The sequence below is a fragment of the Cutaneotrichosporon cavernicola genome, assembly GCF_030864355.1.
Source record: "Cutaneotrichosporon cavernicola HIS019 DNA, chromosome: 5".
In the NCBI taxonomy this organism is placed as follows: domain Eukaryota; kingdom Fungi; phylum Basidiomycota; class Tremellomycetes; order Trichosporonales; family Trichosporonaceae; genus Cutaneotrichosporon; species Cutaneotrichosporon cavernicola.
In genome coordinates this window covers 905238-918151 of record NC_083397.1, presented here as the reverse complement: position 1 = coordinate 918151, position 12914 = coordinate 905238, and the positions used below count along the sequence as shown (strand labels likewise).

Here is a 12914-nt window from a genome sequence, read left to right as displayed (position 1 = left end):
GCGAATCGTCAGCGTGGTCAGTGGACGAGTATGAATGTGGACAATTCACAGGCCAAGGTGCAGATAACAATTGATGAATTGGCTGGTGAGGGCGAGAGGTAACCGCAGACGTCAGCCGTGCCCCCCAACTGCCTTCACACAATTTGTATAGGGCGCATGGCGTACAATGATCTAATTGATCGCCGCGTTGTGGCCACTCCCCACCACTAACACACCTTTCCACCATCCTCGCATTGTGCTCTTCAGACTGTCGCGCATTCTTGAAACGGGATGCAGTCAAAAATGCAGTGCGATGCTGGCGACACCCTTCGATGACCTCGGCGGTCTTGAACACACTTGAGCGCATTGTTCGAGACGGTGCCCTCGAACGTTGAGCTGTCCTTGGGCCTCATTTTGAGGTGTCAGAGTCATGTTGCAAATGTAGAGGTGGGATGAAACAAGGAGCCAGCCATGGTCAATACAGTCACGCGACGCTCGATCACGAGATTCCGGGAGGGGCAGGGTCGACCCGGACTTTCGGGCACGGCTTTGGGTGCGGATTGTGATGGTGATTGAGCCAGTTTGAGGATTCAACCATTGTTAGCAGAGTAGCGATGATGACGGCAAACAAAGGAAGATGATGTGAGTTGTCGAATGGACCAAAGATCATTTGTGAGTTTTGATTGAGAGACGATTGTAGTAAAAGGTGAGAGTGGAGGTGATGTCTTGGTACAGGGTTGATTCAGGGTGAAGAGTGGTTGGTTACCCTGAATTGTATTAGTCTCTCCCTTTCAAGCACTGTACCAACAACAGACAATCCAATCTCAACTTGCTCTTACTCTTGCTCGTACTTATTTACTTTACTTTACATATATATATATATCGTCAACCAGACATCATCCTCGAGTCTCACATCCCATTCTTAACACAGAACACTCGACACCAACCCCGTCCCGGTGCCGTGAACGCGCAGATCGCCCGTCTGCACCCGACACCGATCGATGGCGCGTCTAGGCAATGAACCCCCTGTTGGGGAGCCTGATGCCGGGCCAGCCGAGGATCTATCCGGCGATGACGACCTCCTCAACCACATCCTCGTGAACACAATCGCGGAGAGGAGCGCAAAAGGCATCGGCTTGCATCCGCAAACTGTTGGCTATGTTGGACCTGTTATTGTGTATGAACAGGTTCTCGACATCCTACAACGGGTAAGTCGTGCCCACCCTTCCTTCATGTACATGACTGACCAATACAGCACGTCATTGACAAGGGAGACAAGGGAGACGTTGTTGCGGCATCCAACGAGTTTTTAGCGTGCGCAATCTCGGCGTACCGGAGCCGACGCTGACAAGCAGATGGGGACCGATCAAAGATCATCTCGAGACGCGGACGACCAACGTCCGCAAAGGCCGGTTCATCAAGTGGGCGTTCCCAAAGAAGAGTGCTGACCCCAGGCATCTCCGTCGCTACTTGATGATCTACAGCCCAACATCGCGCGTCGAGATCTGGAAGACGGATCGCTACAAAGATGTCACGCTGCACGACGAATTGGGCGTCTACGCGACGAGAAACCTCGAGGAAGGCGTCATGCTCGACGAGCTGCAGGGCTCCGTCGTCAAGTTTCCCAAGTCCTGGGAGGCCGACCTGGAGCGTGGCCGCTTCCGGGACGGGAGGTCTGATGATGATGTGCCAGAGGAAGAGGAGCAGGCGAGCGATGCCGGCGAGGACGAGGACAGTGCGCGCAAGCGTACCCGCAAAGTGTCTGCTCCACAGCGCCGCAGCGAGCGGACAGGTCGTCGCGACTTCTCTGTGTTGCGCTCAGCACTCAAGAACTGCTTACAGCTCTTTCTGGGACCAGCCCGGTTTTTAAATGTGAGTTGTACCTTGGTCTTCTCCCAGGTTAACGCCTAGCATGACTGTGAGAACAACGTTGAGCTGTACCGCAAGGACGGTTACGTGACATTCAAGGTCCTGCGTCCCATTAGGATTGGACAAGAATTGACGACCTGGTAGTGAGTATCATCGTGGACGCATGTCATGTGCTAACGTCTCCAGCGGCCCCGATTATTGTACGTCACTTTCTAATCAGCACATTACTGACTGGGAGTCGGCCGTGGCAACAGAGAATGGTGAGACTTGGATTGACAAATGATACTGACGCTACAAGCATGTGCCTGACGTGTGAACTGGCTGGAAACGGATATTACAAGGAAAACCCTTCTAAGAGGACACTGGCCGAGGAGGCAAAGCGTACCGCATCCGAGGTTGTTGTGTCGCGGCGGCCTGCGGACTCGGACGACGAAGGAGATGACACTCCGATTTCGACACCTCGCAAGACCCGCAAGGCAACAGCGTCGACCGCCGAGTCGTTGGCCGCTTCGGACGACGAGGAGAACGAGGAGCCGACGCGTCGATTTCAGCCAAAGCGCCGTGCGGCCCTGAAAGCCAAGAAGATCGACTGGTCTTTCAACATCCACTGCCGACGCCGGCACCAGCGCTTTGAACAGGAGAATACAGACTCACTGGCCGACGAGTCCGACTCTGATACTCCAGGAGATTCGGCCGACGCCGGTCGCTGTCTCACGTGTGCTGTGAAGACCAAGTCATTGTGGGTGCACCAGCGGGAGTTCCTTCTCTGTCAGCGCTGCAGTCGACACGCCATGATCTTCCTCTTGCCGTGGCCGGCGCATCGTAAAGGCGATGTCCGCGAACATCCTCCCCGACACCTTCTCCCCCGCAACTACTACCCGCCACAGAAGATTTCGCTGGTCGAGCTGCCCACCTATTCCCCCAAACCCCGTGTTCCTCAACGCGTGGATCAGGTTGCTGCTGCTGCTGCTGCCAACGCCAAAGCTCAGGCTTTACTCCGCGCAGCTGTGAGCGACGTACCAGACACTAAAGAGCACCGGCGGGCACGTGACAGGGCCACCGAGACCGAGCGCAACGAGTTCGCCTTTGATATTGCAGCTCGCAGCGCGTGGGACAAGGAGGAGGCCAGGCGCGAAGCTCAAATATCCATGACCAAAGCCCGCGAGCGCGCCAAGGCTCAGCGTGCCGAGACGAAGCGTAAGCTGGACGAGGGCAAGCAGAAGGGCGTCGGTTTGTGGAGCCGGTACACCACTGAGACGCACGAGCAGCGCGAAGAACGCGAGAGGAAGAAGTACCAGTTCGTTTCTGGTACTCGTTCTGGGCGCAAGATCCGCGAACCCTCCGAGGACGAGGTCGAGCTCGAGCGCTTAACTCGCGAGGCTATGCTGGTGGAGCGCAACCGCGAGCTCGTGCAGTCGAAGAAGCAACGCGAATGGAGGGAACGCGAGAAAGCTCGACGCAGGAAGGAGGCGGGACGCTCGACCGACAGCGAGGACAATTCGGACGACGAATTGGCCGAGCTGGACGAGCTGGACGACCTCGAGGAGCTGAACGAACTAGGCGCGGCCGGGGCTGAATTGGGTGAGAATTCGACATCTCCATCCGGCCAGAGTGCCTTGCAGGGCAAGCTTCGGCTGGCGGGTGGCGAGGAGGGCGAGGATGACGAGGATGAGGAGAATGAAGCGTTGGGTCGTGAGGCCGGCACAGCCTTGAATCCTATCGACATGACAGGCGACGATGACGAGCCGAACCCGTCCTGGATGTCTAACACGCGCAACGGCGTCAAGATGGAGACGCTACTGAAACCATCTCCTCTGCAGACGCGGCATCGGCGAACTTCTCATCCTGTTATCGATGTGGCTGATTCGTCCGACTCGGACTCGTTTCTGTTGAACTTCACCACCCCTGTGGAAGGGCCCAGCCGTCCTCCCAACAGGCGAGTGGACCTGACACCACAGCCGACCAGAGCCGACAACCCGATCGTTATCAGCGATGACTCCGACTTTAGCGACCGCGACCTCGGAAAGTCGCCGCAGAAGGCGATCTCCTTACCTGACAGCAGCGACGAAGTAGCTCCTGTCGTGCGTCCCCAGATGTTATCCGCAGAGCAGGGAGAATATCCAGGCATGCGGGCCCGGAGTCGAAGGCCATTCGACAGAAACGCGAAGCCGACCGAAGCCGAGCCATCAGCGCCAGAAAGCCGGGCGCAGCCGTCCTCGGAGCTTCCAACGCGAGAATCTTCAGATTCGCCACAGCAGTCGGATGCTCGGCAGGGCCGTGGCTGGCCACAGGCACGGAGCAACAACATTGCGATGAAGGCACGAGAGCAACGCCAGCTGAATGGTGAGATTGAGCAAGTGCCCATGACTGGCCCGTCATCTCGCCGTCCAATGTCCGAGATGAGCATCGACGAGGCTTCTCCTCAGGACGAGGGGAATTATTCGGACGACCATGATGACCACGATGCGAACTCGACACTCTCAGTCGAGCGCGACGTCGGGTCGAGTTCGCGTGTGAGACGCGATGAACCTCTATCGACGCGGACATCAGACAAACGGGGCGAGTGTCAAGATCCGGTCCCTGGGCCTGCGTCAACTGGCAACCCAGCCAAGAGACGCGAGTATCAGGACCCGCCATCTGTGAGTGTTGTCGATGAAACATCTGACGCCCAGAACGACAACCCCAAGCCGAGGAAGAAGCGCCGCAGCTTCTTCCCCGTTCATGAAGGTGCTTTAATTCCATCAATTCCACAAGTCCCGTCCAGGATCCGAGGCTCACGCTAGAAGATCTGAAGCTCCCCCGCGTTCCACCGAACATGCCCGCCCCAAGGCCGTGGTTCGGTCCGGAGGGGTTTGACTCTTGACAGACGGACGCGCGGCAACCAACTGTATCCGTTCCGTGGATGCCTGTATCGATATGCACCCTTTGTACCTTGGCATGACGAAGACACACGCTTCTAGAGTTGCATTCCTACTGTGCAGGTTGTATCCTCGCATTCTCCCCTTCGAGGGCTGCCTTGGGGGTAACTTTGACATCCGAGGACGCGATTGTCGCAGCGTCAGCCCGGGCCTCAGCGTCCATACGGGCGGCCTCCTTCCTCGCGTGGTACTCGGCGCGCATCTCCCCAGCCTTGGCCTTGGTCGCGTTCCAGCCCTTCTCAGCACCCCGACGGATGTGGACCCATGCCCAGGCTCCACCTCTCCGTGCATAAATGCCCAGGACGTGCAACACCGCGCTGAGGCCCCGCACACTGGCGACAAAGAGGGGCTTGGGCTTCCATGTCCCACTCCGAGGGTCAAGCTGCACCTCGGGCGTGTCAGCAGTCCATTCGGCCCATGCAGAGCGCGCCTGTGCGATGGGATTGAGTCGTTCCAACCCAGTTGGTCTGAGGCTTGGAGGTGGAGGCGGGTCGATGCGCACGAAAGACTCGAGGCGGGCCGCCTGCTCCGTGTCACCTGGGGCGAGGTAGTTCTCCAACTTGCGGAGGAGACGTACGTCGGCCGGCTGCGGAAGATCGGTGGTGAGGATGGCGGACGCCTTGACGCCATACATCTCAAGGCGGCGGGCGAGGAGCACGTCCGTGAACTGCCGGTCGCCAACCACGAGGACACGCAGAGGCTCCTCCGTCTCTAGCTTGGTCTCCTTGGGGCTCTGATTCTGCATCTCCGCCCTGCTCTGGGTCTTCATCGCCGCATCGGTGGCGGGACCTTCTGATCCTGGAGGGGCCACGCGGTACTGCGCGGCGACCATACGTTCTTCAAGTGTACCAAGTAGAGGACGACCAGCGAGCGGGCCCTCCTCGACGCTCCATCGCCACTTTTGGAGGAGTTCGCGCTCCGCCGCCTCCTCTTCCACTTCGGGGTGGATTTCCGGCACCTTATCCCTCGTCAACATGGGACGCCCGAGCCGGCCCGCAAAATAAGCAATGATGTCGGCGGCACAAGCGGGCTTAGGCTGCCGATGAGCGAGAACAGGAACGTGTAGAGACATGGAGAGGGCCTCGGCGCCAATGCCCCCTCGGTCCTTGGACGATCCGGCCGAGTTTGAGACCATGAGCACACGACCTGGGAACGCAGCCTTCAAGTTGGCCCATGCTTGTGTATAGGGCGGGAAGAGGGCATCCGAATGTGGTTTCGTCTATATCAGCTCAGAAAGAGGGGGACGCACAACACAGTTATCCTTGTCTACTACGACGGCGTTGTATCCAGCCGCGCCAAGGCCGGACCAGTCCACATTCGCAATGCCTGGAGTTAGGTTCGGAGGACGGAGGGCTCACTGGGTACGCGGAGGTCTGGGCGGAGCAGGGCGGGCCGAAGCAGGCCCTGCAAGTAGATCAAGGGCGCGGGGAGGGCTCGCATGCCTGTTTCCCGCGCCGAGTTATGATTATTGATAGAGGTTGGATGGGTGGAATGGAGAGAAGGTTGGAAGCTGGGCTGGGTGAGAAATTCGGGTGGAGGCGTGAAAGAAGATGGAACGGACGTAAACACGTCCATGTCCATGTCCGTGTCATTCATTGTCATTGTCACCATCACTCCGTCCTCAACCCTTCATTCATTTGTCCAACTTGAAGACTCTAGTCGCGACGTGTATCAAGCCGAACACGTATCGGATATCAACGTGTGCAGCCAGTACCGAGTACCGAGCTCCACTCCCCCTCCTTCGCCGCCACTCAACCCTCCTCCACAATGTCATCCACCGCCGCCCTCGCCCCAGGCTCCAAGCGCCAGAGCATGCTCGTGCAGTCGACTCCTGGCTCGCCTGATGTGGGTAAAGAAGCCGAGGTCACGACGACGACAACGGGCGCGGGTACGATCACGGCCAAGAACGTTGCGTCGCCAGGCGAGCTGTGCGGGTTTGTGAGTCTAGTTGGGCAACGTGTTAGTGTGTAGAAGTTGAAAGGCGGGGCGTGAGGGAAGGTGGCAGAAGGAAGCGCTGAGGGCGGAATGAGGTCGTGATTGTTGAACAGATTGTACACTGCACCTCACCATGCGACGGACAAACGTTCCCTGACATGCTCACACTAGGTCGACACGCTGCTCAACACGCTAGAGAGTCGGTTCGACGAGATGAGCGACCAGGTGATGTGAGTTGAGCTTGAGAGTCGGATTCCAACTGACAACAGGTCGAGGAGTGAGTAACTGACGCCCTTGGAGCGTATCCTCGCAGACCTGTACCCGCTGTGTGGGGGACGGACTGCCTGCTCTGCGAACAAAGCTCGCTAACCCCAGTGGACGAGATGGCGTCGCGCATCGACAATCTGGAGACGGCCATCTCAGACCTGATGAACAGCGGTGTCGAGAGCCCATCAGCTACACCGACGAAGAAGAAGTAAAGCAGCAGATAATGAGAGCCGATGAGCGCTGTGGGCATGCGTTGGAGACAGGTTGTATGCATATAGTTCCGCCCTAGACTGAGCCCCGCTGGCGCGCTGTGCCACGACGCGTTGAGGCGTGGATGCACAGACCCTACGTGGCGTCGAATCGGGCGGCCCGCCTAAACAAGCCGACAAGGAGAGCGTGGCAGACTGCTGGGGGATGGTGGGGGGCGCGTCATATGGCCTTGTTGCCTTGTCCTCACAACTGGGGATTAAGGTTGGCGGTCGCCTGATCCGCATACCGTTCATTGCAGCAAGGCATTAGACCAAGGCATTAGAGCAAGGCTCGATTACTTTGTTGGTATAGCCCATGGGAATAAGGGGAATTGGACAGTTGGGGAATTGGGTAATAAAATAGCGGATGCAAAGATGTTGACACGCTGAGTGGGATGATCATCGACGTCACTTTTGACGGGGGGGGGGGGGGGGGGGGGATCCTGGCTTTTTTGGGTCTGGTACTACTCGTACTACTATTAGGGAAGGTACTCAACAGCACGTCACTAGTAGTTACTGCGGGTTGTAAGGGATTCCCCCACCAACACTGAATCCACTCGCATACTCTCATCCACACTTCCACTTCCAACTGCACTCACTCCACTCTTCCTTCTTTCAATCCATCCATCACATATATTCATCCTATACACATCGCGACCTCTGCGACACCCACCCAACCCAACCTATCGTTCCCTGCCATCTCGCAAATCGTATCATCCAGCTACAACTCACACGCGAGACCCACATACTCTCATTGACATCTTAAGATGGCCTCCGTCCTTGATCCCCACTATCTCTGGGCATTTGGGCACCTCACCGTGCTCACAAATGCTGGTGCGTACGGCCGCAAACATTGTGGACGCGGATGATAGGAACAAGGGGTGCAGATGGGCTGGATGCTGGACGCGTGGAGCCAACTCAGTTGTCGTAGCTGCTCCACTCGCTAGTCACTGGGCTACGCCTATCTGGACCTCAATGACCTTGGTCACGCGCCCCTCTTGATTGACACCCGCTGACGGCAGTCTACATCGTCATCCAGACGCTGCTTTTCCGCGGCACCCCAAACATCCCATACCGCCTGCTCTACATTGGCGCGTTGCTGAGCTACTCAATCGTCGTGTTCAAGTCGCTCGGCAAGCCCACTGGCATGCCATGGCTTCGTCGCGCGTTTGTTGACGAGAACGCCCAGTATGCTCTGTTGGCGTTTTACTGGTGAGTCGCGATTTGGATGTGCCGAACAGCCCCCCCCCCGGCAGCTGCGAGGCGCACACAGGGATGGAAAAGAGCGCATCACATTCGTGTATGGGTGAATCGCTGGATGTCTGGAATGTGGTTGCCAACGCATTCAGTCGATATGCGTGGATGGCGAACGCGTCTGCGCTGGGCCGATTTGCCGGGCCGCGCAAGCACATTGACTTTGACGGACCGTATGACGCAACCGTGTCAATTGTGGCTGTCTCCTACGATATCTCTATCTTCCACGCCCGCTGCCAGCACAACACGCGGTAGTCTCCAGCTTCGCTGGCGGCCTTAGCTTCCCCACACGGTCAGAGCACAGAGCACGCGCTGACCCCAGGCTCATCTCCAAGGCCATCGGCATCACCATCCTCCCGTTCGCGACCTTCTCGCTGTTCCACTGCGCCACTTTCTTCCGTACCAATATCCTCCCCAAGTTCTCCCCGTAAGTGCACTGCGAGGAACTGGAGGTATCACAGTACGGGTGCGCTGACTCTGCAGCAAGGCTGTGGCCGGTCAGCAGAGCCCGCCCCCTAACTGGGCCGACAACCTCGGAAAGCAACTCCAGGATTGGGTCAAGCAGAACTACGACAAGGCCATGAACTTTGTCGCGTATGCTGAGCTCGTGATCCTCCTCCGCGTCTTTGTCGGCGCGCTCACCTGGCGCTCGTCGTTTGTCGCCCCCATCTTCCTCGCCCACTTCATCCGCCTCCGCTACCACGCATCGCCGTTCACTCGCCACAGCGTCAACACCGTTGGCGCCAAGATTGACGAGTTTACAAACGGCCAGTCCCCTGCCATCAAGAACGCTTGGGCCACCGTCAAGCGCGTCCTAGGCACTTGGGGCGGCGGCCAGCTCGTTCCTGGGCCCCAAGCTGCCCCCCGACCCGCTGCTCCAGGTGCCCGTGCCGCTGGCGCGACTCGCCCAGCCGCGGGTGCGTCGACTGGTGCGGCGACGGGCGCCGAACCGGCAGCACCTGCTCCCGGCACCACGGGCGCGACGCGCCGCGCGTGAGCCTCTGGCTGGTGACAGTCAAGCAGCTAATATACACATACAGCTGAATAGCCGTACGTTATGTATGGTCGGCGCAGCGCGCCTATGAATGTTCTGCGTCGCGCGGGGCAGCGACGGAAGCCTTTTCCGGCTATACTGCAGTTGTGGGGTGGTGACGTCCTGGAGATGACCACGAGGCTGTTCGTGGGCAATGGAGGTAATGTCAGCGACTATGATGTTCCAGGAAACGCGTCCATGCAATTTACAAACTACTGACTATGCGCACTTGATGCTCACACAACCCCCCAGTTATTCTATGGCCCCAGCCCGGCCTCGCGCAGCTTCGCCTCGAGCTCGGCGATGCGCTGGTTGGCCACGTCAAGTTGGCTCTGGAGCGAGCTGCCGGGCACGTCGACCCACGTCCCGTCGGACTCCACGCCAGTCCAGTCGACCTTTGCCAGGAACTGGGAGATGGGATCGTCATTCTCCGCGTCGCCAGCTCCTGCCTCGTCTCTCGTCTTTTTCAGCTTTGCGCTCGTCTTTGGTGCCCCGTTCTTGTTTGTATCCAGCTATGCATTAGCCTATGTCCGATCTAAAGGCTTGGTTCCCCTCGACATGTCACCGCATCCCGCGTCCTTCGGCACGCATCGGCATCCTTCGGCATTGCCCACATTGCAGGCGTCACCTCATCACTCTGCTTCACGTGTCGCTCGCGCCGCTGGACCATGCCGTCTCTCGCGCGCGCACACTCATACGCTCGCTCAGTATGGCTGGAAACGCGCGTCTGGCCCGCCTCCCGAATGAAAGTCGCTCCTCACCCTTCCGCCCGCCGGTTCGTCGGCGTCATCGAACTGGTCGTCCTCCCAGTCCTCGTCCTCGTCCTCGTCGTCCGCGAAACCAAGGAAGCTGGAAGTTTCGCCGGTCGGGAGTCGACTGGCATGCAGCGCAGAACAAGCCGACAGCGCCTCAAACAGAGGTGTCACTAAAGTCAGCCATTTCTGCTAGTTTGGCAGCGACGTACATTGGTCATTGGCGACAAAGACCCGCATCTCAGCCAGCGCAGAGTACTCATCCTCGTCATTTGTATCACCCTCGTCGATCTGGCAATAAATATGGGCGGGTTGCAGTCCAGCAGGAGTGAGTGCATGTAGAGTGAGGCTGGGGAAGGGGAGGGCGAATCCCTGCTGCTCCGTCGGAATGAATGCAACGTTTCTATATCAGCTCCATTACCCCAAACACACTCACTGCTCAGTGACGTACATCCGTCCCGGGACGCGGTGGGATACGCCATGTGCTCCCTCTCCGGTGTCGCCGTTGGCCGTGTCCCACGCAGTCCAGCTCGGCACCGCGAGGCTCACTTCAGCGTCGCCCTCCCATCGAAGGACGGGTGGGATGTCGTCAAAGCTCGCGGGCGTCGAGGACGTGAGCTGGTCATGTTCGGCCTGGCTAATTGCGTGAGGCGGCTGAGAGACGGGTGTGAGTGGCATGGTGGATGGCGAGAGTGAGCAAGGTGAATCCCGGTTCCTTGTGTTCTATAGTTGTCGGCCGGCGCTTGCTACCACGCTCTCCGCGGTAAGAGTCAACAATTCCATTCACGGATGGTCACGTGCGCTTCACGTGGTTGTTGGGTTCCAATGTTCCATTCAACGGGTATTCTTGAATGTGCCCATGGTTATGTGAAGACAGCCTGATCTTGCAGAGATTGTACACAGCACTCTCTAAGCTATACTGGTGGCTGATGTGTGACGTGGAGAGGCGAGTCGAACCCGACTCGACGTGAAGGAAGGGGTTGGTTTTGGCCCGAGCTACCAGACATACAGTTTAAACGTCAAGCCGCCACCTCGTTCATCCTAACATCTCCCAAGCCCAATGTCAGCAGAATACTAGCATCCAGCGTCCGATATCCCGGACGTCAATCTCTTCGACGACTACATGGGCACCCAACACGGGTGGTGGAGGGTCCAAAAGCCGAAAGGCGAAGCAGGCCGCCCACAAGTCAAACTCCCGGCCCAAGTCCAAGCCTAATCCCAATCCGAATATCAGGGCGAAGGGAGAACGCCTAACCCGCGCCGAAACTCCTTTCATCAGGCGACGACGTCGTTCCCCGCCTGCACGACGTATCCAAACCGGACCGGATCGCGGCCGACCGCGCCACCGTCTCGTCGACTGTCACGGACCAGCGACACGATGACCAGACGGCCGGCCTCACTGGCGTGGGAGGGAGGTTATACTCTTCGATCAAGTGCTACGTCTGCAAACACAAGTACACGGTCGTACATGCGTTCTATGGCCAGTTGTGTCCGCCATGCGCCGCGCATAATATTGCCAAACGCTCTGCTAGGGCAGATATGAATGGCCGCGTGGCACAGGTGACGGGCGGCCGAGCTAAGATCGGCATGTATGTCGCTCTTCGGTTGTTGCGCGATGGCGCACACAGTCACTATTACCACGCGGTTTCCGAGCGATGCGGCGCGGCGCTTCGTCGCCTTCGCACGCGCCGATGTTCAGGCTACGGACGATGACATGGGTCAAGGCCAGGCGGGAATGGACTCTCCAAAAGCCGACTGGCTTGCCCGCCTCACCATCGTCAGCATAGACTTCCGTGACCCGCGGCAGGTCCTCTCTCTCGCATCAATGTTCCCAGTCCTCGATGTACTCGTCAACAACGCCGCCCAGACTATCCGGAGCAGTGCCAACGCATACGGTCCTCTGGTCGAGGGCGAGCACATCTCGCTCGAATACATGGTCGAACACAATTGGTTCTATCCCGGCCGCTGAGGTGCTCGAGGTCCAGCTGTGCAATTCCATCGCCCCGTTGCTATTGCTCAATTATTTGCGGCCAGCACTAGGAGCGGCATCGGCATCCAACCCACCACCCACCTCCCCCAACACCCGTCGGTTCGCTTACGTCGTCAATGTGTCGGCGGCAGAGGGCCAGTTCGCCCACTTCAAAAGCCCAGGCCACGTACACACCAACATGGCCAAGGCAGGCATTAACATGCTCACTCGAACCGTGGGTGAGGAACTTGCCCAGTGTGGCATCCTCGTCACGGCGGTTGATACCGGGTGGGTGACGGACGAGCGGCCGTGAGAGGATAAACGCGCTGCAGCCTTGATGGGGTTCACGTGTCCCCTCGATCTCGAAGACGGGGCGGCACGTGTGTATGACCCGATTGTACGAGCGATTGTACGAGGCGAGGCTGGCGAGGCGCTGCATAGCATCCTCCTCAAAGACTATGGCGTTGCGCCGTGGTAATCTGCCACACCCCCTTTGCAACCATAGGCTTCCGGATTCAATGGATGTTTACCTCATGTGATCGTCACATCCGGACAATGCGGAGCACGACGAATGACGGGAATAGTAGAGGGCAGCTATCTGTGGGCTGTGGGGTCAACCTTGTCGCGGAGGCAACCTTAGTTGCGGGAATTGTGGGAAGATAGTCTAGACTAGGAACATGCTGCGCATCA

General features: G+C 58.3%; 6 protein-coding genes across 6 annotated transcripts; 4 read left to right on the top strand and 2 right to left on the bottom strand.

Moving 5' to 3' along the window:
* Window positions 1-980: 980 nt before the first annotated feature.
* On the top strand, window positions 981-4711 carry CcaverHIS019_0503730 (uncharacterized protein; the record flags this gene model as incomplete). Its single annotated transcript, XM_060601525.1, has 9 exons — window positions 981-1187; window positions 1235-1293; window positions 1335-1851; window positions 1891-1991; window positions 2035-2048; window positions 2087-2108; window positions 2147-4487; window positions 4521-4575; window positions 4635-4711. The coding sequence occupies 9 exons, from the start codon at window positions 981-983 to the stop codon at window positions 4709-4711; spliced, it is 3393 nt and encodes a 1130-aa protein (XP_060458010.1).
* Window positions 4712-4818: 107 nt separating this feature from the next.
* CcaverHIS019_0503720 (uncharacterized protein) lies at window positions 4819-6206 on the bottom strand (the record flags this gene model as incomplete). The annotated part of the gene is made up of 3 exons (XM_060601524.1): window positions 4819-5985; window positions 6016-6092; window positions 6125-6206. 3 exons carry the CDS (start codon window positions 6204-6206, stop codon window positions 4819-4821), a joined length of 1326 nt encoding a protein of 441 aa, XP_060458009.1.
* A 327-nt stretch (window positions 6207-6533) lies between these two features.
* CcaverHIS019_0503710 (uncharacterized protein) lies at window positions 6534-7180 on the top strand (the record flags this gene model as incomplete). Its single annotated transcript, XM_060601523.1, has 4 exons — window positions 6534-6704; window positions 6873-6931; window positions 6971-6978; window positions 7077-7180. The coding sequence occupies 4 exons, from the start codon at window positions 6534-6536 to the stop codon at window positions 7178-7180; spliced, it is 342 nt and encodes a 113-aa protein (XP_060458008.1).
* An 803-nt stretch (window positions 7181-7983) lies between these two features.
* On the top strand, window positions 7984-9467 carry POM33 (uncharacterized protein; the record flags this gene model as incomplete). The annotated part of the gene is made up of 4 exons (XM_060601521.1): window positions 7984-8050; window positions 8239-8428; window positions 8793-8897; window positions 8954-9467. The coding sequence occupies 4 exons, from the start codon at window positions 7984-7986 to the stop codon at window positions 9465-9467; spliced, it is 876 nt and encodes a 291-aa protein (XP_060458007.1).
* Window positions 9468-9760: 293 nt separating this feature from the next.
* On the bottom strand, window positions 9761-10933 carry CcaverHIS019_0503690 (uncharacterized protein; the record flags this gene model as incomplete). Its single annotated transcript, XM_060601520.1, has 4 exons — window positions 9761-10015; window positions 10265-10428; window positions 10468-10658; window positions 10692-10933. 4 exons carry the CDS (start codon window positions 10931-10933, stop codon window positions 9761-9763), a joined length of 852 nt encoding a protein of 283 aa, XP_060458006.1.
* A 937-nt stretch (window positions 10934-11870) lies between these two features.
* Window positions 11871-12224, top strand: CcaverHIS019_0503680 (uncharacterized protein; the record flags this gene model as incomplete). The annotated part of the gene is made up of 1 exon (XM_060601519.1): window positions 11871-12224. The coding sequence occupies one exon, from the start codon at window positions 11871-11873 to the stop codon at window positions 12222-12224; it is 354 nt and encodes a 117-aa protein (XP_060458005.1).
* Between the last annotated feature and the right edge of the window lie 690 nt (window positions 12225-12914).